General features: G+C 35.9%; 1 protein-coding gene across 3 annotated transcripts; it reads right to left on the bottom strand.

The window, feature by feature from the left end:
- Positions 1–518: 518 nt before the first annotated feature.
- CHODL (chondrolectin) lies at positions 519–23,206 on the bottom strand (the record flags this gene model as incomplete). 3 transcript variants are annotated; one of them, XM_080696029.1, is made up of 6 exons in its annotated part: positions 643–727; positions 4,715–4,817; positions 6,831–6,902; positions 10,795–10,952; positions 11,070–11,379; positions 23,128–23,206. In XM_080696029.1, 6 exons carry the CDS (start codon positions 23,204–23,206, stop codon positions 643–645), a joined length of 807 nt encoding a protein of 268 aa, XP_080552155.1. The 3 variants fall into 3 exon arrangements, with proteins under 3 accessions (XP_080552156.1, XP_080552155.1, XP_080552154.1); XM_080696028.1 differs by having other exon boundaries at positions 6,831–6,917; XM_080696030.1 differs by lacking the exons at positions 4,715–4,817; positions 23,128–23,206 and having other exon boundaries at positions 519–727; positions 6,831–6,917; positions 11,070–11,335.
- Between the last annotated feature and the right edge of the window lie 1,012 nt (positions 23,207–24,218).

The following is a 24,218-nucleotide window of genomic DNA, read 5'->3' on the forward strand; positions in this document are numbered from 1 at the left end:
CCACGGTTAATGTAACAACTTCTTTCTGAAGAGATTTCTTAAAAGACTATCCAACCAAAATCAGAGAAACCAAAAGAAGATGGTCCATTTCTAAAAAAAAATTTCTACAATAACATTTAAGTGTAAATTCATTTGACAACAGTGGTGTATTTTGTAATCAAAACATTATGTATTAAAAATGAAATGCCATAAAAATAAATATCAGAAGAGTCCATTTTTATCAAATACGTATGCAAAGGTAAAATATTTTTGCACACTGTAAATTTCAATACAATTTATATTACATTAACTAGATTAAAACTTATGAAAGGTGAAAGAAATAAAAATAACTGCTTCCAACACAACTACCCTGGATGTGTTGTCAGCAATTTTATCTGCAAGGCCCATTCCATTTACTTGAAGTTTGGGTGCATTCTTTAGCAAAATAAGCATGTATCACTCCATTATTAGCACAGCGTATTTTGTAAATAAAATAATGAACATAGAAAACTGTTTTAACATTTGCCTCGAGGGGGAGCTTACAGTTCATCTTGCAGATCCTTTGAGAGTTCAAGCCATTCCAAGCTAATGTTCTGATGCCATTCCTTAGATTGATTCAGAATTATAAAACTATTTTTTTTCTGAAGCCAAGTCAATGAAGTATCATACTTCCATGCCACTTTCCTTTCTGGTGCTCTTGGAAATCCACAGTGTGGACTGGTTTGGACTGGTTTTTGTTCTTCCTTTACTGAAAAACATAAAAAAATAAGTTCAGTTTCTAAAACGTCTTATCAAACAGAGCATGTCTTGGTCCAAATGGAGATATCTCAGTCACTTATTTATAAAAGACTCCTTCTTCTCTCGTCAGCATATTTTTTCCACACCTACAAAAAATTCTGAATTATTTCAATGTGTGAGGATGGCAAATAGTTCTTAGGAATTATGGAAAACAGAAATGCATCTTTATGTTTGACTCTTCATAATTCAGATTTCAGATACATTAGACGGAAATGTGCCCATGCAAACTAAAGTTTCCATTTTATTCCCCATTGACTCTCCCCTATTTATTTTGGCCAACAGATTTTGAAATGCTGCTTTTTGAGTACCCTGCTATGAATTATTGTCATATTTAATGTTATATTATCAAAACAAATGCTGTGAAATGTAAGGACCTCCCTATTCTTTTCCCATTAATTTCTTTTTGTGTTTTATTTTTTTGTGGTACTGAGGATGAAACTCAGGGGAATTTTACCTCCATGTTACACTCTCAGCCCTATTTTTTTATTTTTATTTTTTATTTTTTGAAATAGGATCTCGCCGAGTTTCAAAGGATCTCCGTAAGTAGCTGAGGCTGGATGCGAACCATGATCCTCCTGTCTCAGTCTCCCAAATGCTAGGATTACAAACTTGCACCTCGCACATGGCTTTTGCTGTTGTGTTGTTGTTGTTCTATACTGAGTCACTTGGTCCCTGCAAGCTAAAGTTTGTACCTCGGTTTTTTAAACCAATGGAGTTCAATAGCAGAAGTAAATTTTGATACTTTTAGGAATATTTGAGTTCCATTTCCTGGCTGTGCTAGACATTCTTCTTCTGCAATTTCATTAATGCTCACATTTCAGGCACCTGCAGAAATATCTATTCATAAATGTATTCAAGTTATCCTCACTCCCTCAGATTACTTGTCAAGATCTAGATTACTTTGGTCTAGTTTTCCTGAGGGTGCTCTCTCACTGGATGGATCCAGTATTCTGTGCCTCCCCCCCCTTTTTTTTGTGGTACTGGGGGTGGAACCCAGAAGCTTTCTACCTCCAGGCTATACTTCCAGACCTTTTTTATATATGTTTTTTGGAAACAGGGTCTCACTATGTTGCTGAGAGCCTCACTAAGTAGCTGAGACTGGATTCAAACCTGTGCGATCCTCCTGTCTCAGTCTCCCAAGCATGGGGATGACAAGCGTTCGCCACCACACCTGGCTCACTCTGGTCTTTGATTACTTCTTCCCCTGAAGAACTCCTCTCCCCAGGCTTTCATCCTCTGCCCCTATCCCCACACGTCTCTCCACCCGATCCTTACCAGCCACAGATATCATGGAACTCTTTCAAAGACAAAAGAACACAAATGCAGGTGATCATTACATTTTTTAAAAACCATTTAATTTTCTTTTACCTCTTTTTGACTAATAAATTATTATATCCAAGTGGTATGCTTCATAGATTTTTCTCCAAATAAATAATATTAACAAATTTATTCTATAAAGTCATCTAATAGAAATAGAGATAGGGTGGACACAGTTTATTAGAAGCACAATTTTTGTCAATAATAGAAAAATATTAAGTCATTAAGGTGGCTTTTGTACAAATTAGTATTTGATTTAATAATTACTACCAGTTAAGGGGAAAAGAGTTATTTTGAACATGACATGGAATGATAGAAACCATCATGTATACCAGATTGGAATTTAAACTTTCTGCAAGGCACTCAGCTGATAATGGAGTTGAGTCTTTGATGATGTTTCTCCTGGCTTTCCTGGAAGAAAGGAAAAGGGGGAGGATCTAAGAATGAATAAAGTACTAGCTAATTCTGGCATCTGGAAGTGTTCAATTTTGGTTTATTTTCTCACTCAGAAAATTTCAGGCAAGTGAAAAGTCCACAGATCTTCATGCTATAAAAACCTAGAAGACTCTGATTGAATAGAATCTCTACAATATTATACTATTTGAAAAAAAAACAAACTTTAGAGAAAATACGGTTACTTGGAACGTTAATACTTATGACTTTACAAATGAGAATACCTAATCCATATTTTTAAATCATTTTTTTCAAGCTGATTTGCTACTTACGGGTCTTCCTTAACAGTGTAGCTGGGACAAGAGGGGATTTATGTTCAATCCTCCTTCCACTATTTTACTTTTTACAGTGAGAAATCATCTTTATTGTCTTAGGAATAAGAACAAGAAACTACATATTTACTATTGTTCTTATTCTGTACAAAATAGCGAGAAACAAATTTTAGCGATGTTCCCTATATAAGAAAGCCAAGAGAACATAAAATAGAGTATTAGTTTGCCAGGTTCTATTTGCCATTATTCAAAATATTTTAATATCCAATTAACTATAGGTTATATACCTTTGAAGATTTACTTGAAACATTGAGAATTTACAAGTATTTATTTTGTCTAGGGCTTTGGCTAGTAAGTGATTTCTTCAGACCTTTTATTTGCTTGTTTTTGATGTACAGGAAAAGAAGAAGGTGAAATCAAAAGGTTATGGTGGCGCAAGCCTGTAATCCCAGTGCTTGGGAGGCTGAGACAGGAGGATCACACAGGTTCAAAGCCACCCTCAGCTACTGAGTGAGGCTCTCAAAAACTTAGTGAGACCCTGTTTCCAAATAAAGTATAAAATAGAAAGCCCCTGGGTTCCACCCCCAGGAGAGAGGGAGAGAGAGAGAGAGAGAGAGAGAGAGAGAGAGAGAGAGAGAGAGAGAAATGGTTTATTCATCTGGAGTGAAAGAGGAAAATTTCCGAATGTACATGATATATATTCACAAACTTATCAAAGTCAATCACTAAGAAAAACATGAAAAGGAAACAGGAGGAGAGATCGGGGTGGAAATTCAGCAAGGGCTGAATGAATGATGTGTGCATGTATGCCTCTAACATCATGTACCCCATTAAGATGTATGACTGTAATATACCAATAAAAATTTATTTCATTTACAGACCCTTCCCTGTGAGAGGTATTCTTTTGATCAATTATTATTTAAAACACTGACAAAATTATTTAGTTTATTCTAGCAAGCATGATTTTATTTAGACCCAAGAGAGTTAACTTCTTTATTTTACATATTTATATTTGATTTTAAAGATTTACACATATTGAAAACTCTATCTCTCTAGAATATTGCTCAGAAATCTAGCTGCTAAGAAATAGCATTTTATTTCAAAACACCTGCGAAATAGTGACCTATTTTTGCCATTGTACTTTATTTCCTATTTTAAAATATCCTTTTGAAATAAAGCAGAAATATATGTCTTGAATTTTGAAATGGTACCACAAAATGCATCTATTAAAAAAAAACAAATTTTAGACAAGTGTAGTGGTGCACACTTGTAATCCCAGTGCTTGGGAGGATGAGACAGGAGGATCGCACAGATTCGAAGCCAGCCTCAGCTATTAGTGAAGCTCTTAGCAACTTAGTGAAACCCTGTTTCCAAACAAAAATATATATATAAAAAACATCTGGTAGTGTGGCTAGGTGGTAGAAAGAGCCTGGGTTCCATCCCTAGTACCCCCCACACACAAAAGTTTTGCATATAATTTGATGTTCAGATGGAAAGGTTTAGCATTAATCTTATACCTAATTATCAAGAGATAGTATAATATACTGTGTGTTATAAGTTGACAAACATTAAAATGTCTAATCTCTTATATATGCTAGCTATGGTACTCAAAGCAAAGTAAGTAAGCCATCTAAGCCATCTTTTCCCAACTGAAATCCAGAAACAAAAGGGCATCAACATCATAAGGCTCGTGTGGATTAAATGAGATACTGGATGACTCCTATAATCAATGTGTGTCTTACAAGATTCCATATCCTGAATCAGTACTGGCAGATATAAACATCAAAACTTTTAAAGACAAATTAAGTATAATTAATTTTACACCTATATTTTAAAACATTTTGGAAGCGGTTTTAAAGTTTTTCAAGTCGTCCATACACACATACGTTGCTTACCTTTTATGTAGCATCTGGAAGCAGCAGGTACCAAAAGCAACCAGTATCAGTAAGAGCAGTGGTATTGTTGGTATGATAACATAAATTAGATTAGGAATTATGCCTACAAAGATAAAACAGTCTTAGTGTATAAAGATAGCTAAGAAAAGACTCTAACAACAATGTTATACATATTTAATTAAGTTAAATAGAATCATCAATAAAGCTTATTCCAAAATACTGAAAAGATAATTCATATTTTGATAAAAATTAAAAAATAAAATTGCACTGCAGTGATTTTCATTCTCTAATTCAATTCCATAATTAAAACTGTTATTACATGGGTTAAATTTTTTTTTGGGGGGTCTGGGGATGGAACCCAAGGGCATTCTACCTCCGAACTGCACCCTCTGCCCTATTTTTTTTATTCTTTATTTTGAAACCAGGTCTCACTGAGTTGCAGAGGGCCTCACTAAGTAGCTGAGGCTGTCCGCGAACTGCGATTCTCTGGTCTCAGCCTCCTGAATGCTGGGATTACAAGCGTGCGCCACCACGCCCAGCAGACATGGTTTAATTTTTATAAACATATTAGTAATCTTATCTATCTCATTTCATTCATTCTTCTCAATCATTACTAGGGAAGTAAGCACTGATTATTAAAGAATAATGGTTATTCAAATCACTATTGAGTTATTACATAACTAGACTAGTCAGAATTCTCAGTTCCACTTTCTGAAATTACACTAAAATATGTAAATGCTAAGTAATTATATGGTCATAACTAAAGATATAAGACTACAGAGGCACAAAGATATGATATTAATTAAATTCTAAAATGAATTATTATTTAATCCTGTTCTACCACACTTAATAATGTTAGGTATTGTCAGTAAAATTTTTTTAAATGCATAAGCCAATCCCACCAGCATGAAATGATTTTGCTAAGCATATTTTCAGCCTCACAACAGAGAAAATACTTTGAATGTAATTACTGACTGCTATCTTTAATTAGGTTTAGATGTCATGAATGCTTTTAAAGTCCGGCATCTGAAAAAATGTAAAGTACTAAGTCTTGATATCATGTCTTCACAAGGAAAGCAAATTAAACAATTATGAATTTAACTTATAAACAAAAGTCCTCGTTGTGACTACTATATATAACTCTAGTGAATCAGATGCCAACCAAACTATTCACTTAACTGCGTATCACTTTCTTTGTTAACAGATGAAAAATTAATGAGGTCTAGTGATGGGGTAACTTGGGAATAGTTTGCTATGCTTTCACCTCTTCTTTTGAGCATACAACAGGTGACTACAGGCCTTTTTAAGAATTCATTTAATACTTCCTTTTCAAAACACTAGTATAATCTCTAATAAATAATGTTAAGTATGGCCTATCCTTTTATGGATCTTGAGTTACTTGAGAGATTTTGAGGTGTTAGGTCTTTGGCTCAATCTTCACAAAACAACTAAATAAGGTTTTCTGTCCAATTGGCAGAGAGCTGTGCCAAAAAGAGACCTGCTAAATAGAGCAGTTTCTGACTAATGCACAATTTGCATTAGAGATTGCATTTTGTTTCCTTAGTAAAAAGCAGTGTGTTAGAGGCCAAGGAGTGGAACATTAATTGTATGTATCTCTTCCAAAATGCTGTGCAGCAATGCCATTTTGGTACCCTGAAGTTAACCAGGTAGGAATATTTACACCACGGAAATTGGTGAAGGCTAAAAATCTTTAAATTTTGTTTTATGCCTCACCCCATCCAACCCAGTCAATCAATAAATATGTACCAGCACATTCACACTGTCTGAAGTTCATCGAATACATTACTTTATATCACCACACCTATATATTCTTGAAAAGTTCCTTATGGATACAGATTTTAATGTGGATTACTTAGTTTAGGATAAAATACATCCACTTAGAGTGAAAAATTAGAAGAAAAACAGGCTCTTCTACTCAAAAAGTGCAACTGCATAATTTTTTCAAACCTGGTTCAAAAGTAAATTCCATAGGTCTATTTTTAGTGCAGCATTTTCTCAAGCAGCAAGAACAATGTCTCTGAGGTGAACATAAAGAGGTGTTGGAAAATAAAGTTCCATATATATTTGCTAGAGGTAAGACGCAAGGACCAATTACCTGCTTCTGTAACAACCACATTTTGATTGGTGTCTCCTGGTTGATTTGTAAGGTAAGGCTTTTCTACAGGGTCTGTTGGCTTAATCTCTGTAAATAATTAGTATAAGAATAAAAATTAATAATTAAACAAGTTAAATAATTTATTAATAAAATTTAACAATGCAAACAAATAAAAAAGACTGAAAACATCTTAATTTTGATTTCCAAATAATTTACAACTATAGATTTAAACTTACATAAATTTATCTAACAATGAAGCCAACACCAGGTTGCTGAGAAAATAATTATACTTAACTAAAAGACCCACTTGATGAATTTCCTCTGCAACCCCAGACTACAATTAGCAATTAGTAGTCTATGCTACTCACAACCTGTTACAGGTAATACTGACAGAGAGGGCAAAAGGTCCTGCAAAAAGCAGTGAGAATTTGTGAACATAAGAGAAACAAAGAAGATTTATTTGCTAATATCAAAGTAATTTTTAGATTTTCCTGGAAATCATAATTGGCAGAAGACTGTGTATGGGTTGGATTTAGAATTGATGATTCAAGCCAGGCGAGGTGGTGCATGCTTGTAATCGCACTACTTGGGAAGCTGAGACAGGAGGGTCTGGGTTGGAGACCAGCCTCGGCTACTTAGTTAGGTGCTCGGCAACTTAGTGAGACTTTGCTTCAAAATAAGGAATAAAAAATTGGGCTAGGGGTATAGCTCAGAGGTAGAATGCCCCTGGGTTCAACCCCCAGCACCACACACACACACACACACACACACACACACACACACACTTGATGATTCAAGACTCAAGTGACAATGTTCAAAGCACATTCCTGTCCCACATAAACAATGCCAATCTTACATTTGCTTTGTGGTCATATCTATTTCTTCAAGTAATAATAATGATAGATTCAGGTGGACAAGTTGTTTCTTTTGGAGCTTTTTGAGTTGAGATCTCTTCCATTGTGAAACACTTCAAAAATACTGAAATTTCTTACTATGATCTGATATTACTCTGTCTCACATAGTTTTACCCAAAAGAATTGTTGCTTTAATAATTTAGGTAAGTGAATTTTATAAGTAAAAAACCCTGTAAATTTGTTTTCATTTGTTTCTAAAATGCAATTCTTTACTTATATTTTTGTCAACTGATGGGGGAAGAGTAGCCTGCAACAATTATATAGTCTTTAGAATATAAAAGCATTTTTAGAGTAGTGTTCACTACTTATATACTGTGATAGAGTCTGAACTCATTGGCAGTTTAATTATAGACCGCTGTTTATTAGGATTGTGCATCATTTTAAAATTTTATTTTACTATCTTATTGCTGCAATACATATCACAGTGGAATCTGAAGTGATACATTCACATATTTAGCCTTGATACTGTGACAGCCTGGCATAGGTTTCAGGTTCACCTTAGTCTATTCTCACTCATCTACCAAAATGAGTCATCCTGTGACTGCAGGGAGTCAACTGGTATTTACTAAGCAAATGCAGTTTATCAACATAGAACTGGTTCCCTTGAAAATAATTTTAGCAAACCTCAATGTGATTGATAATTAAATAAACTCTTAGAAACATAATTCCATATAAGGTATTTTTAGAACCTAAAACCAACATTACAAACAGTAATATTAATAAAAATGTTAGCTTCAGAAGTAACTCCATGGAGACTTTTTTGGTTGATATTGGTCAACCCAAAGAATAAATATGCAAGTCATAGGCCAATAATGCAAAAGGGGAAGGAGGAGAGGGGAAGAAACTTAAAAATATATTATTCAGTTTTTGCATAACCAAGTGAAAATTTTTTTACCACTTTTCATGTCACTGGTTATGCTAATAAATGGCATGTAGGAGCAGAGAAATAAAACAAAATTCATACCACATACAACTTCTAGTAAAGTTAGATATAAACTTTAAAATACTCAGTGCTATAATTTATATATTTTAATTAGTTATACTCTTTATTCCTCTAATCCCCTCACTATAACTCAAGCACTGACTACATAGTCCAACAAATAGCCTTTACAAAGTAGGCACTAAGCTCAAGGATGCTTCGCTAATTAGGAAAACAAATAGTTAAAATAGTATGTAAAATAAAGAATAGAAATCCTGAGCACATTTATAAGTGCAACTATAACCCTGTACATATGCTAGAAAACAGTAAATATATAAAAGATGTTACAATAAATATAGTTTAGCTGAGAATTTAGTTAGAATGCAAGAAATAAAGAATAATTTTATGTCTTAAATACTTTTACAAGTACACCTGTAACTCAGTACTTGGGAGGCTGAGACAGGAGGATAACAAGTTTGAGGCCAGTCTCAGCAACTTAGCAAGGCTGTCCATAGCTTACTGAGAACATATTTCAAAAAATAAATAAATAAAATAGGTCTGGGGTTGTAGCTTGGAGGTAGACTAACCCTGGATTCAATCTCCAATAACACAAACACAACAAATGCACTCTCTCTTCTCTCTCTCTATCTCTCTCTCTCTCTCTCTCTCTCTCTCTCTCTCTCTCTCTCTCTCTCTCTCTCACACACACACACACACACACATGAATAATGTAAACCTAGAATACTAATACAAAACATAAAAGTAGATTATAAGGTTGCTAATGTTTTTAGGTGTTGTAAGTTTGAATGCAAATGAAAAACAAAGGGTCAAATATCTGGTCTAATGACCCAAAAGAAAGGGCAATGTTGTATTAAAAATACTGTATAACATATTCTTTATTTCATCTAGTGGTTTGAAGTACAGACTTGCAACTTTAAAACTCCAGAGGATATTAACTTTATATTTGTCTACCAGAAAAATAAAGAGAAAGAACCTAAGTACATAACAGATTTAGCTTCGCAAGAGCTTCCAGGAGGGTAATGATGGATTTAGCAACCACGGAGGTTAAAGAATAAACTCACTAGGGCTATAAAAGTTGGCTAATATACTCAAAAGCAGGATAAACATAAGAGAAGGGTGAGTCTAATCCAGATAATCCCTTGTGCTTCACAGTCTTATGAGAAAAGGAATCGAGTAATCGCAAGAGAATAATGGAAGCAGCAGTCTTTGCTCATAATTGCCTTCCATGAGAACATAGCATGAGGTCAAGCAGACAGCTCTTTAGAAGAGTTAAATTGCTACCTCCATGCACTGAGGAGAAAACAAAACCAAACAAAGCAAAAATCCTCAAAGCCTAAGGATCTAAGTTCACTTTCCCAGATGATTAACAAAGCATCGTTTGCACAGTTTTGTTTAGTCCTTCTTTTAGTCAAAATCAAGTTAGTTCACTTGAGGTGTTCTACTCAAAGTAATTCAAATTTGCTTTCAGCAGGAAACTACAATAGTTTAGTTCAGGTCACTAAAATCTTCCTATTTTCTATATATGGCCAGAAATTAAAGGTTTCAAAAGCAAGCTAAGTAAGAATACATACTTAAAATAATGGAAACCGGAGGGAGAGTATATCATATATCCCTACTTTTTAAACGATGGTGGAGGGAGCTATGATCAGTAAGATTTTACAAGGACCAGGTGCCCACTCTATGTCATATGATGCTAACCTGCCAGTGGAAACTTGCCTTGTTCCCCTAAATTCAACAGAAAATACCTGAAGAACTGTGGCTCCATGTGTTAGTCTATCCGTTCTTTTTACGTTCTTTTTATGAATATAAAAAATAGTTATTTGTTGGTCATAAGGTCTGATTACAAAAACACAATATGGTTTTGATTTTAGATGTAATTTTTTCTCTTGAAGATACCTTTCCCGAAATTTCTCTTACTCCTTCTAATTAGTTCCTTGTGAGATCTTCTGTATAACAATGTACATTGAGTAATAGGAAAAGCCGCAAGGTGATTCAGTATTTATTGGTAAAACAAACTCATAAGGACCAAAGGAAACAAAGCTTACTGACAAAAACCTAATGCAAACAAATGTGCACAAAATCTGTTATGGCTACCAGAGATATCCCTTACCTGGTTCATACTTGCAGATATAATTGTGCTTCATGTTGCACCTGTCATCATTCCACTGGTAAAGGTAGGGACCTCCAAGGCCAGGATTGGCAGTTGGCTGGTGATACATCACAACACACTTCTCACTTCCACAGGAAGGTTCATCTGTGTACCAGTTTCTGTAGGTAGAGAGCAACAGGAATGTTTAGAGTCAGGCCTTCTACGTAGTTCTGCCAAAGTGATTCTGATTTTCATCCTTCCTGAGTACCACAAGACTACCAGAAATCCATACTCACCGGTATTGGGAATCACTTCCATCAGACCACTGGTAGAGATCCGGGCAGGCACCAGATGTTTGACCATCTCCATTTCTCCAAAGCCCTATCCAGAAATCACCATCAGAAATCCCTGTTCCAGGTTTTGTCAGGTTTTGCAGCATACTCTCTATTAACTTCTGTTCTGCCTCATTTTCAAGGCTGAGGAGGACTCCCCCCTCACTCTCACAGGCGAGGCGTGCCTCTTGGAAGCTCACTCGGCTGGACAGTTCATGGAAGTAGGCCATTTTGTAGCAGGGATGCTTCCAGTCAGCAAAACATACCTTCTGGCCTGAAAAAAAAATCCAGGTGCTGATTATCTGGACTATATTCATAAGATGATAACTAATAATTAAGTTTAAAACCTATCAAAATAATCCATGTAGACTATATTTGAAGTTAAGATAGTCTAAATAACTCATCAAAGGAAGAAACACACTATTAAGCATGCTTTTACCCAATCCTTTTTATTTTATTTATTTATTTATTTATTTATTTGAACCAGAGTCTCTCCAAGTTGTTGAAGGTATTGCTAAATTACTAAGGCTGGCCTTGAATCTGCAATCCTCCTGTCTTAGCTTGTCTAGTACTGGGATTACAGGCAGGCACCACCACAAACTGGGCAGCCTATTACTTTTAACTCATGCAAACTGTTTTGTCTATAAGTCTGGATTCTTCTATAAGTGCTGTATACATAGCACTTTAAAAAAACTAAGAAAAGTCAAAATTCTCCTGGCTTATATTTTATAAACTAATTATTACAGAAAGTGAAAGTAGCTAAAGGAATCTCTGGTATATATATAGTAAAGTGAGCTAAAATATAAAATCTGTGAAAAAAATTATAATTCATAAATGAATTTAATTATCAAAAAAAAAGTAACTGGACCTGGTGGCACACATCAGTAAGCCCAGTACTTGGACCACAGTTTGAAAACCAGTCCCAGTAACTTTGCAGGAATCTCAGCAACCTAGTGAGACTCCATTTCAAAACAAAAAATAAAAAAGGGCAGAGAGTGAGATGGCCCTGCATTTAATCCCCAGTAAAAACATCCCCCTAAACACACACACACACACACACACACACACACACACACACACACACACACACACCAAGTAAATTAAAACAATACAATTTTACCTGAGGAGTTTTGAAAAAGATATAAAGTAGGAAATTTGCAATACAAATACTTAATTCACATATGTCTCAGAGTACTCCACTAAAAATTAGAGGCCGGAATGAAGGTAATTATAGTAATGAGCAATTAATTTATATAACATAATATCAGAAACAAAAGAATAGACTTCTAGAGTAGTCATTATCTTTGAAAAAAAAAATCTTGTTGCCTTTTCTAAATCTGGACAAAGTAAACCTACCAGATTTTTCTGATGTACATACTTTGAGTCCTCTGTTGTTCTTCATTCTATTACATACCCATTTTTATATTAAACTACAATTAATTAAATTTTCCCCTATCCTTTTAATTTTCTGAAGTTGGAGTGTGACCCTTTGGCTTTCTTTCCACCATGACTTTATGATGTCCAGAATACTTTTCCCTTTCTTCCACCGCCTAAGAAATAAAAAATAGCTAACAGGTAAAGTGTACAAGGTATCTATGTGTTTTGCATTACCTCAGTGTTAGATTTAAATTGCCAGGCACAGATTTAGTCTTGTCATTTTGTTTGCAAATTGGGGAGAACTTAAGTTTATGAAACATTTCCTTGTAACTGCATCCAAGTTTTGCCAGGCTGGAAACGTGGATCTCTTCTGCATAGTGACTTTTTAAATTCTAGTTTTCATAATGTGGAAATCAGACTGTTGATTTTACATGATGTATGTAGTGTCTCATGACTAGAGTTTGCTTTGTTTCATAATATCTGTACTTATTGTATTATTCAGGGGTTCTTTTGTAAACAGAGGATGCATTTCTCCATTGATAACACAATAAAATAAAAAGCAAAATCATCACAGTTAAATCTTATTGCCCATTCTTTGAGAACTTTCTGTTTTCATTGGGAAAATTGTGTGTTAATTCTAATTCCTAGGCCAGAATCTTCTCTCATTTTACAGAAATATTTATGATAGGGCATAAATTGTGAACAAAAATTCCAAAGTTTAACCTTAGAGGATTGAGCATTTAAAAACAAGAAGGAATTATAAATGTAACCTAAACAATCTGCAGACTTAGAAAACAGTTGGAATGAATACATCATGAAATAAAGGAATTAGAAAAATCTCCTCAATGGCTAGTGATTGCCTTTCTGATCATTTGGATGGAGATAAAGATGGGCTGAAATTTAGATAAGCTTGTCTTTCAAAGAGAGTTAAAAATGATTAACCCTAAACTTATAAGGTAATAAATATTTAGCAGACTTAAGAACAAATGATTTGTCATCTTTAATCCATTTGTACATTAAACACCTACTAAATAACAATGGCTTCTTCAAATTTATCCTAAAAATGTTCATGTTCGCAGGGTATGGTAGTGCAGGCTTGTAATCCCAGCATTCGGAAGGCTGAGACAGAAGGATCGCAGTTCCAGGACAGCCTCAGCTACTTAGTGAGGCCCTTCACAACTCAGTGAGACCCTGTTTCAAAATAAAGAATAAAGTCTGGGGGTGTAGCTCAGAGGTAGAATGCTCCTGGGTTCCATCCTCAGTACCACAAAAAAAATAAAATAAAATAAAATAAAATAAAAGTTCATGTATTAAACTAAAACTTTTACGTATAAAACTAATTTAATACTTTTAAGTATTAAACTAAAACTTTTAAGTATAAAAGTAGTGAGGCCTCTTTAAAACTGCCACAAACTTAAAATTTCTTTAAATTTAAATCCAAATTAATTTAATCTAAGCTTCTGATGGTTTTGTTACTTTTTTGTTTTTTAATATAAACCAGGACCAACCAAAATGTCCAAAATCTATAAAAAAGTAATTTAAATGTTTTTTTTATTTCATATGTGTATTTTAAAAGTTTTTTTTATATTAAGGCATTCAATTTAACCACCTATCCTGATATCTACTGACCTTACAAGGTATTATATATTTTTAAATAAATTATTTTACTAATCAAAACAACCACTGACATTCAAGAAAATATTTAAGACCTCCTTTTTTTTTTTTTTTTCAGTACTGAGGAAGGAACCCAGAGGCATGCTGCCTCGCAGCCCCCAGCCCTATTTTTTAGTCCTTTTTATTTTTGAAACAGGATCTCACTGAGTTGCAAAGGACCTCACTAAGTAGCTGAGGCTGTAGGAGAACAGTGACCCTACAGTCTCCGCCTCTCGAATGCTGGGATTACAATGGAGCGCCACCACGCCCAGCTGCTCTTACTAATTCTTAAACTTCATCAGCATGAACAATAAGCAAACTTTTGGGGTTTGAAGACCTTTTCTCCTACATATTTAATTGTGTGCTCTATTTGTAACAGGGGCTGAGAGGGTGTTAGATACATAAACACTAACCCCCCCCAAAAAAAATAATAATACAGAATTCAAGTTTTGTGCTTTTAATTAAAGGACATCACACTGAGCCAGTGTATTACATCCATCCCGCTCCCCAAAATTAGCTATTAATGAGGCCCAGAGGCAGGAAGGAACAGAATTCAGCAGAAGGCCATTAACCCCCCAAAAGAGTTTGAGTGATAGGTATTTGAGATTTTGACACAAGCTGAGAACATAAAATAGTGATGAGGGCGCCGGGCGTGGTGGCGCACGCTTGTAATCCCCGCGCTTGGGAGGCGGAGACAGGAGGATCGCGCAGGTTCTAAGCCAGCCTCGCTGGCTTAAGAGACCCTGTTTCCAAATAAAAATATAAAAAATAGGTCTGGGAGTGTAGCCCGGGGGTAGAAAGGCTTCCAGGAACCCCAGTACCACAAAAATAAATAAATAAATTAATTAATTAATTTAATTAAATAGTGATGATGGCAGTGCCACCCAGTTGTCCCCTTTGTCTCAATAACTGAGATGTGGGATCAGGAGCGTCACACTGACTGGCTAAACTAATTACTAATGAAAAGTAACTCTTTAATGCAAATGACCATGGTAAATGAGTGAGAAACTTCAGGAGGAAGCTTCAGACTTCAGTCTGAAAATAATCTTTGAGAGAAGCTGACAGAAATACCAGTGGCTGACTCTAATATAAATATTGCATCATTTAAAAATTTTTCTTATATATTATTAGTTTTTGTGATGACTTCATTGTTTAAAATGGTCGCTCCTGGTTAAATTCTAATAAGGCTTTTCAGCCTACATTTTTATGCCTGTATTTTAGAAGTAAGCTCTGTTTCTATTTCCACTTACTACATCCTTTACATATTTCCAAGTCTCCAAATAGATCTTAATTACATTCCCTTGAGTTTTCAATTTGTCCAGTTTTTTATTCCAAGAACTTTCAACCTTGGATTTAATTCCAGAACTTTTGAAATGTTAAAAATTTTCAATAAGATTGTTTATAAGATATAAAATTTTAAAAACATAGATGGCTTAATCAGTAAAATGCATATATTTGTAGCAAAGCCAGAAGAAATATAGGGGTGGGGTATGATTTATATGCTAAAAGTCATTACTCACTAGCTTTGGTATCTTAAAAGTTACCTACAACTCTGATTTATCCATGGTGTAGATACAGTGGTGACAAGAATTAACCCATTTCTAAAATTAAAATAGCACTTCTGATAAAATGCATAGGATAGCCTTAAGTATCATATAGAAATTCCCAACACCACTATGTTGGTTTTTAAAGAAATAATAATAAAAATGTACAAACAGAAATTATATTTAAAATAACTGACAACTAATAGTGCCTCAGCACTAGACAAGAGCCAGACTTGGGACTCTTATTATCCAAGGGGATCTTTGGTCATGGGTAATGGAGTGTTCCATGAATCCTGGATAAAGAATTAGAGGTTGTGATGTCTGCACAGAAAGAAAACCCTCAGGGAATCAGGACAGCAGCCAATTATAAATCTGAACAGACATATTAACTCCAATGAGTATTGCCTGGATATCAGCTGTGTCTTCAAACTTTTAAATAAAAAGTCACTGTCAGTTCAGATCCAGCAAGGCAGTTTCCAAGAAGTGATAGATGCATTGCACAATTTTTATGGCTTATATATGTATAATCAGTTAAAGCTGACACTGTGAATTTCTTAACATCCAATCCTATGTTACTACTGATTTCCACCTTCTTGTGCAAATTTGGTCCGAGCTGCACAAAATCATCAGCAACAAAAGCTACTAAACTCTCATAGCATTTCAGCTGATCCCATTTGGCTGCTATCACAGTGGAACTCCAACAGCTGGGAAACAAATGTTGCCCTAATTCCCAGAAAAGTTCTGTTAATGCAGATCTTCTGGAAGCAACTTTCCCACTTCTGTAAAAAGTCTAACCTTTCCAGAGACAAATTATTATTGCCTCCTGTCTTGTTCTTCGAGACCACGTGGAGAATTCCCTGACTCTTTCTTTTAAATATTATATTGAAATAAAACCTGTCTTTGCTTCTTATGAGTAAGTATTCTGAGAACAACATAGTAGTTTCGATTCCACTAATGTCACATTCACATTTATACTAACTCTAAGTAACCGTCACCCAGCATCCATACTTTGTTTGGAACTTTTTTGTCAAACAGAGAAAAGATCTTCTACTTAAAATGCTAGAAACATGGAGAAAAATAAAATGCAAGGTAATATCTTTGCAGTTATTCTTAACAGATTTTGAATGTACACAAAGAGCTATATAAAATTCAGATCTAAGAATCACTTAAATACTTGCGTTTTTCTGCATTGAATTATAAAAATCACAAAAAATGTTCAATTATATTAGTTTCATATGCACATATGTGCACACACATACCTACACACAAATTTAGAGATAATTTTAAAATTACTAATAAAATACATATTCCTTTTACTCATAACTAAGCTTCTGCTACCATTCCAATAAATAAATGGCTTTGTCTTTTTTTGAGTTATGGAAATTTCTGTAGAGCTAACTATTGGAACAGCTTTAACTGCTTTTGGCAATGATATAAAAGCGGGGCCAAACTGGTGAAGTCATGGCAGTTTTTTTCTTCCAAAATAGAAAAGATCTATAATTTGGTTTTATTTTGTTTATATTATTTACTTTCTTAGAGTTGAATGTTCAGTAGTTAATTATGAAGGTAATAACTTTTTTCTTATGTCTCACTATAATCAAACATATCATATTATATGTGCATCGAATTAAAATCATGTTTTCCTATGAAAGCATAGAAAACATATTACAAATTCCTGGTGCCCAATTATGATCTATCTTTAACTGATAAAAGTAAAAATAAATAAATTATAAAGACCATCTAGATGGTAAATCTTCTCCAAAGCAGGACGGACATTTCAAAAAATATCCTACAAAATAATTTATTCTTAATTGTTCATGAACTCCCTCAAAAATCACAATATATATATATATATAATTATTATTATTATTATTATTATTATGGCCATGTGCATGGTAGCATGACCTCTTGGAGCAATGTCAATAATTTTGAATGAAAAAGAAAAGGAATGCTCTGAAGTTTTCTGCTTTCAAGGGCCCTAAAAGAGAAACATCAACAATATGGATTTTATCATTAGTTTCAGAGTGTACTGCAGCTGGGATATGTTTTTATACATTGATAAAGAACCCAGATTTGTAGTCATAGTCATTTTATGGATGATGGTAACAGCAGCAAGTTCTGCTTTTCCAGCTGAAAAACACCACAAACTCTCTGAGAAGGGAATGAGACTCCTTTTATTTTATCTTGTTATTTGAAATAAGAGATTAGAATAATAAACAGTAAATTGAGTAACTGTAACAGATAAATGCAAGTGGTCAACCAAAAAGAATTAACTTTGAATCCCAGGTCTACAGTTGAACTGTGGGTATTTGGAATTAAATAAACTTCCTTTGCCTCAGTTCTCTTACCTAAAAAATGAGAGTGGTAATAAATTTTACATAAGCCCTGATAATTATGGCCTGGCATTTATCAATAATGTAGAGTCCTCACTTCCAGTGCAATTCATGTATCTGGGTAAATTAGAAAAAGAGATATTCTGGTAATAGATGGAGAGAAAGTCCCCCTGACAGACCGATCAACTAGAAAAAGTTGCTTTTGCCTCCAGGAATCTTCAGCTCTAAGAACAGAGCCATCAAGCAGCTTCTTCTATCCTCTTGGGATAGAATTCTATGCAGGGCACAGCATACCCAATCGTGTCTGAAGACTTCTAGTTCTTCCAAAATATCTATGATGTAGGTATTTGTGTCCTATTTTTAAAGTGAGACAAAGGAAGCAGAAAAAAGGTTCACAGATGCCAAAGCCAGTGTTTGAAATTATGTTATCTAGCCCTGCCATTCACTTATACTGATTTCTATATTGCTTCCACAGTGTGTCAAATATAATGTAATGATGAAATATTTAATCAACAAAGGGATTGATGAATATACACACTGCACATGCAATCTTTGTTACAATCACTAATAGTGATCTAATTACTAAGTACTAATTACTGGGCACTACTAAGTAAAAGGAGTTGTGCACGGACTAATAGTTTCTAATAGACTTTACTTGATAAATATTTAGATCAGAGCTTATATAGGGAACACCTATCTGAGATTTTTTAAGCATATATGATCAAAACTGAATGTTTTCCAAATACAAAGAATATAACTGTATTAAAATTGCCAGGCTGTGTCATAGCGTTGGTACAGAAACAATCTCACCCCACAATTATGCGCATCTGCCCACCTGTATGAGACTGCTTGGAACAGAAGGCAATTATAAATAGTAAAAAAATGCCGGGCCGTGGTGGCGCACGCTTGTAATCCCCGCGCTTGGGAGGCAGAGACAGGAGGATCGCGCAGGTTCGCGCACTGGCTTAGGAGACCCTGTTTCCAAATATAAAATGTAAAAAGAGGTCTGGGAGTGTAGCCCGGAGGTAGAAGGGCTTCCAGGAACCCCAGTACCACCAAAAAAAAAAAAAATAGTAAAAAAATAGTGAAACATTATCAACTGGATATCTTCTTTAAACTTCTTTATATATCATTGTCTCTTTTATAACATTAGTGTATGGATATGGCTATCTTCATAAAAAGTTATAAAAACAAAACTATAATTATGATGACAAACATGGTGGCATATACCTGCAATGCCAGTACTTGGGAGACTGAAAAAAAAAAAAAATTCAGTTTGAAATCCAGCCTCAGAAACCTGCTGAGGCTCTGTTTCAAAAATAAAACAAGGCTGAAGATGTAGCTCAGAGGTAGAATACCCCTGAATATCTCTCTCTCTCTCTCTCTCTCTCTCTCTCTCTCTCTCTCTCTCTCTCTCTCACACACACACACACACACACACACACTAATGCTATGATAAATGCATTTATTAAATAACTAGTAATAAGATTAATTTGGTCCCTTCTTGCCCAAAAGATACTTAAAGTAATTGCATCTTTGAAAACTGCACTGTCATCATTTTATGCTTCTAGATGTCTGAAATTGTTCCATAGCTTGAGATGTGCTCAGCAATTTTTATTATATCTTTTTTGCTATTACATCTTATTAACCTATAGGGTATTGGTCATCACCCATGAATTTTCAGTATTATACATTATCTGTGTGGTTAAAAGAGTAGTCTCTAAATCACACACTATCTGAAATAAAATGTAGGCCAGTTGGAGTGAGATTTAAACTAATGAATATTAAAGTTTCCTAGAGAAATCTGGAGATACCATGAAGTACACTTAATGCCATTTTGTAGCATAAGGTAGTTGGGGACCATCTCTGTGTGCACTAAAAGGAAAAAGTAAAATAAATAATTGAACCCATCACCTCAAAATATTTCAAATATCACCTGATATATATATATATATATATATATATATATATATATATATATATAGTCAATTTGCAGATCTGAATTTACCATAAGTAAAAATCCTCTTACCTTTGTCCTGAAGAAAATGCCATTACCTATCAGCTACTTTATAAAAACCAAGTGTTGCAACCCTCAGAGATACTCCCTGCACAGCCCTTTGTGTAGTAAGAAATTAGTACAGGTATAAGTTCCTCAAAGTAGTTCCCCATGTAGAATCATAAATGCAGTAATACTCTTTCATTATTATCATCATGGATATAGATTTTTATTGCACATTCATGTATCAAAACCCTTCTTTATTTTTGTTCAGAACTATTAGATCTTACAGGTCAGAAGATGTTTGCAACATAATTGTTACTAAAATATTTTAAGCTCATTTTATTTTTTTTATTTTTTTTAATTGAAAATAAATGGTATACATTTAAACTGTGCTTGGTGCCCTCTCCCCCCACCCCCGTTTTCCCTTCCCCCATTCCCAACAATGAGTGTCAGGTTGACCATGCTATATTCATACTTTTACACATATTCGGGTGTAGCTCCTCCATTAATCAACCTCAGCCTTCTTCCTCTCCTATCCTTTAAGCTCATTTTTAAATAAGTTTCTGAACTCTATTAGAGCTAGGGAGCTAGCCCAAAAGAGGACTGAAAAAATTGGTGGGGGAAGGGAGAAAGTAGGCATTTCTTTTGATTTTATGTATATATGTAAAACTACCAATGCCAATCTCAAAATCAGCTACAGGGAAAAAGAGGAAGTGGGAATGAAGCCGGGGGAAAGCAAGCTCACCAAGTGCTCTGTGCATAGATACCATTATCACTCTGAATTGCATTATAATGTGAGATTAAAATGCACCAATAAACATGTATAAAAATACTAGAAGACATCTTACTTAATATTTTAAAATATTAAAATAATTTCCATGGAGAATTATCTTTGAGTGCCTGTATTGAGAAGGGGGTGGAGTGAATGTAAGTGATTATTTGAATATACTACATAAAGTTATAAATTATTGTAATGAAATTCAACAAGTAGAAATTTCACTTCCTATGTTCTAAGTATGTTCCAAATAATGGCTCCAAAGTTGCTCTTTTCATTTCTTCTCAGACACCTGCAAGGAGACTTGGTCAACCGTCCCTAGTGGCAGGAAGAGGTTTAGGCAGACAGCAGACCCGTTAGAATACATGGTTTCCAACATGTCAGAATGTGGCTACTCCAGAAGCAGTCCATCGTGGCTAAAATCTGTCTTCCTAAAAATTAGTGTGTAAGGCATAAAAAAGTCACAAATCAACTTACAGATGGTTGAAACTTCAATGTGAATTCTATGACTAAAGACGTATTATTCATCAGAAAAACATAACTAAGCAATTGTTTTAATATCAAATAAACATCATCTTTTATGCTAAATCAAATATATCATGTTCAGTTAATTAGAAATTTTCCAGATGTCACTTCCAGGAAGACATAGCAAAAGGCTTGGGATAATTTATTTACTAAGAGAACACAAAATAAACTTTTTATTAAGAGTTTTCTTAAGTTCTGTTTTTTGAAGTTCTATGTTTTCTTCTCCTTTGAAATTCTGAGGCACATGAACAAGAATACATCAAAAGAGTATTATTTAAAGTATTACTCAAGTGAATGTAGCATTTCTATTTGCTTAAAAAAGAATTTATATTTTAAGCATGGTCACTGATAATCATTCATTTGCATGAGTAATTATTTTAAAAATATTCTTACTGATGCCTTGTGATCTTATATCATTATGTAGTTTAAAATGATGAAGACAAACATACCCGTAGTACTTGGTGAATAATTCTGATAAAGACAGGTAGCTATGTAATCACAACATCACATAAGCATAGAACCAGTACTCTTTATTCTCAGCTAAGTCAGGGAGGAAAAGATTCTAATGTCAGTTTCTGTATGGCCTGAAGAAAATGAGTGATCAATACCTACACATTCAGGAATTATGCCCCGACAGCGTGGAACACTGCAAATTGCTGAGGGGGCCATCACTATCAATTGAGCTCAATACGCCCATTTCTAAAGGTCTGCTTCACAACTGATTAAGTTGTTGTCACACGTTGTCATAAATTGATGTTATACATCTAGAAACAGTTGAACAGATGCATGAAACGTAAAAAAGACTACGTATGCTTTTTTAATGTTAAAAAAAAACTCATCTTCACCCTTAAAACACACACCCACATAAGTCCCACAGGTATTTATTCTAACACCTTAGCGGACACGGCGAGGAATTTTCATAAGGAGAGCTCTTCCACTCTTTTCCTGGCTACTGAAAATTTACACCCTTCTGAGAGAGAGAGAGAGAGAGAGAGAGAGAGAGAGAGAGAGAGAGAGAGAGAGAAACAGACAGAGACAGAGAGACACTTGCTCCCAAAGTAAGAGAGGGTCACATGATATAAATTGCTCAACAGATTGAACGTAGAAAAAGAAAAACCCGGAGACCACGGTGGGAAGCTGGCCAATTTTGGTCTATTTCTCTTGCTCTTAATCCACAAACTTAATTTTGTACCTTCTGCATTTTGCACCAAGCACACCTCCGGTTCAACCCAGGCTGATTTAATTTTCTGAGATTTCCCTAACTTGGAAAGAGGTGTGCTAAGGAAAGGCGTAACGACCTGTCCACCATTCCTTTCTCCTGCTGAGAACAAAGGCTGCTTTGCCCACGCAGTGGTGGGCGACCCACGGCGAACTGATCTGGTCTCAGAACTTCTCCATGTGGCCTTGGTGCCTGGACTAAGCCAGACCGACAGGGGGTGGCATCTCTGCAGTGAGTGGCTCCTGGTCCCAGTTTGATCTGCCTCCGCCCTACCCCGCCCCTTTTGCAGGTGCCCAGCCCTGCCTTGTGGTCAACTATTTTACAAAGAAAATGGAAACTGCTCTTAGAAAAAGACAAAAACAAAACAAAACAAAAACCTGTATTGCCCACGAGCTTTGCTCCACTGCTACTGAGCTAGGTACTTCGATAAAAATAAATAAATAAATAAATAAATAAATAAATAAATAAATAAACAAACTTCTCTGTGTTTTCCCCCTCCTCTTCCCGATCACCTACCCGCTACAGGTTTTCAACCCTCAAGTGAGTCTTCACCCCAGGTCAGGCTTTCACTCAACACCTCACTGTCCCCCGACTCACCGCTGACCACCCGGCGGCAGAAGGCTCCGTGGCCGCAGAGCAGTGCGGCGCCCAGCAGCAGGGAGACCGCACGCATCATCGCGGTGAGGCTGCAGCAGCAGGTGTCTCGTGGAGCGAAGGCGGCCTCGGCGTTGACGCAGCTCACAGCTCTAACCCCGCGGCCTCCCTGCCTCCCTCCCAGCGGGGCCCTACTCCCTCCGCCGGAGCCCAGCCGGCCCAGCCACTGCGCGCATCGCCTCCGGCGGGACCTTCCTGCAGGCGAGCCTGGGCTGCGCGCGGGGGTACCTGGCTAGGGCGCACAGCCCCGCGAGTGCGCGTTTGGGGATAAGAGAGAGAAGTTAGGGGGTCTCGTATCTGATCTAGAAGAGAAGCAGAACCCCAGCTTGGACCAAACGTTCCCTTCCCTGGCCTCCTTGTACCGAGGGGCTGAGCGGGTGCGCCCGGGTCTTCCTCTCCCAGCAGTATCAGCCCCAGCAGGAGAAGCAGCAGCAGCAGCAGCAGCAGCAGGCGCTCTGCTCTGGAGGCGCGGTCTTTTATATCCACATCCCGAGGTTCCGGCCCCTAGCTAGTAATAATTTTTAACTACTTCGACTCTCCTGCCAAGCGGAGGCTTCCAGCCCCTCCCCTAAAAACTGAAGCCACTTTGAAAACAGTCCAGTCAGCAGTGCCGCCTCCTCCCATCCCTCCTCCTGCCTCCCTCTTGCCATTCGCTGCAGACTCCACACTCATTCGTGTAAAATGTGACAGCTTTGCTATTAAACTCTGGCAAAAGTTGGAATCCACTTGGTTTTCTCAAAGATAAATGTCCACGCGGATGCCAAGTTTGTGGCGCTTTTCTTTTTATGCTAAATTGCTTGATCATATGTATTGCTAGGTGCAGGGTGGTAGCCACTATTTAAGATGGATGGGCAGAGTGGGAGCCAAAGCCTGCTCAGTGAATTATAGAATGTGGCAGGTTTTCCCCACCTAGGTACTGGAAATAGATTATTTCCAAGCATGTTGTTTGACTAAATTGCAACAGAAGCAAATTAAAGAGAATATTGGAAGCATGGTTTTCCCAACTGATTTCAACTGATGAAATCAGTTGAGAT

This window comes from Muscardinus avellanarius, assembly GCF_963383645.1.
Source record: "Muscardinus avellanarius genome assembly, chromosome: 5".
In the NCBI taxonomy this organism is placed as follows: domain Eukaryota; kingdom Metazoa; phylum Chordata; class Mammalia; order Rodentia; family Gliridae; genus Muscardinus; species Muscardinus avellanarius.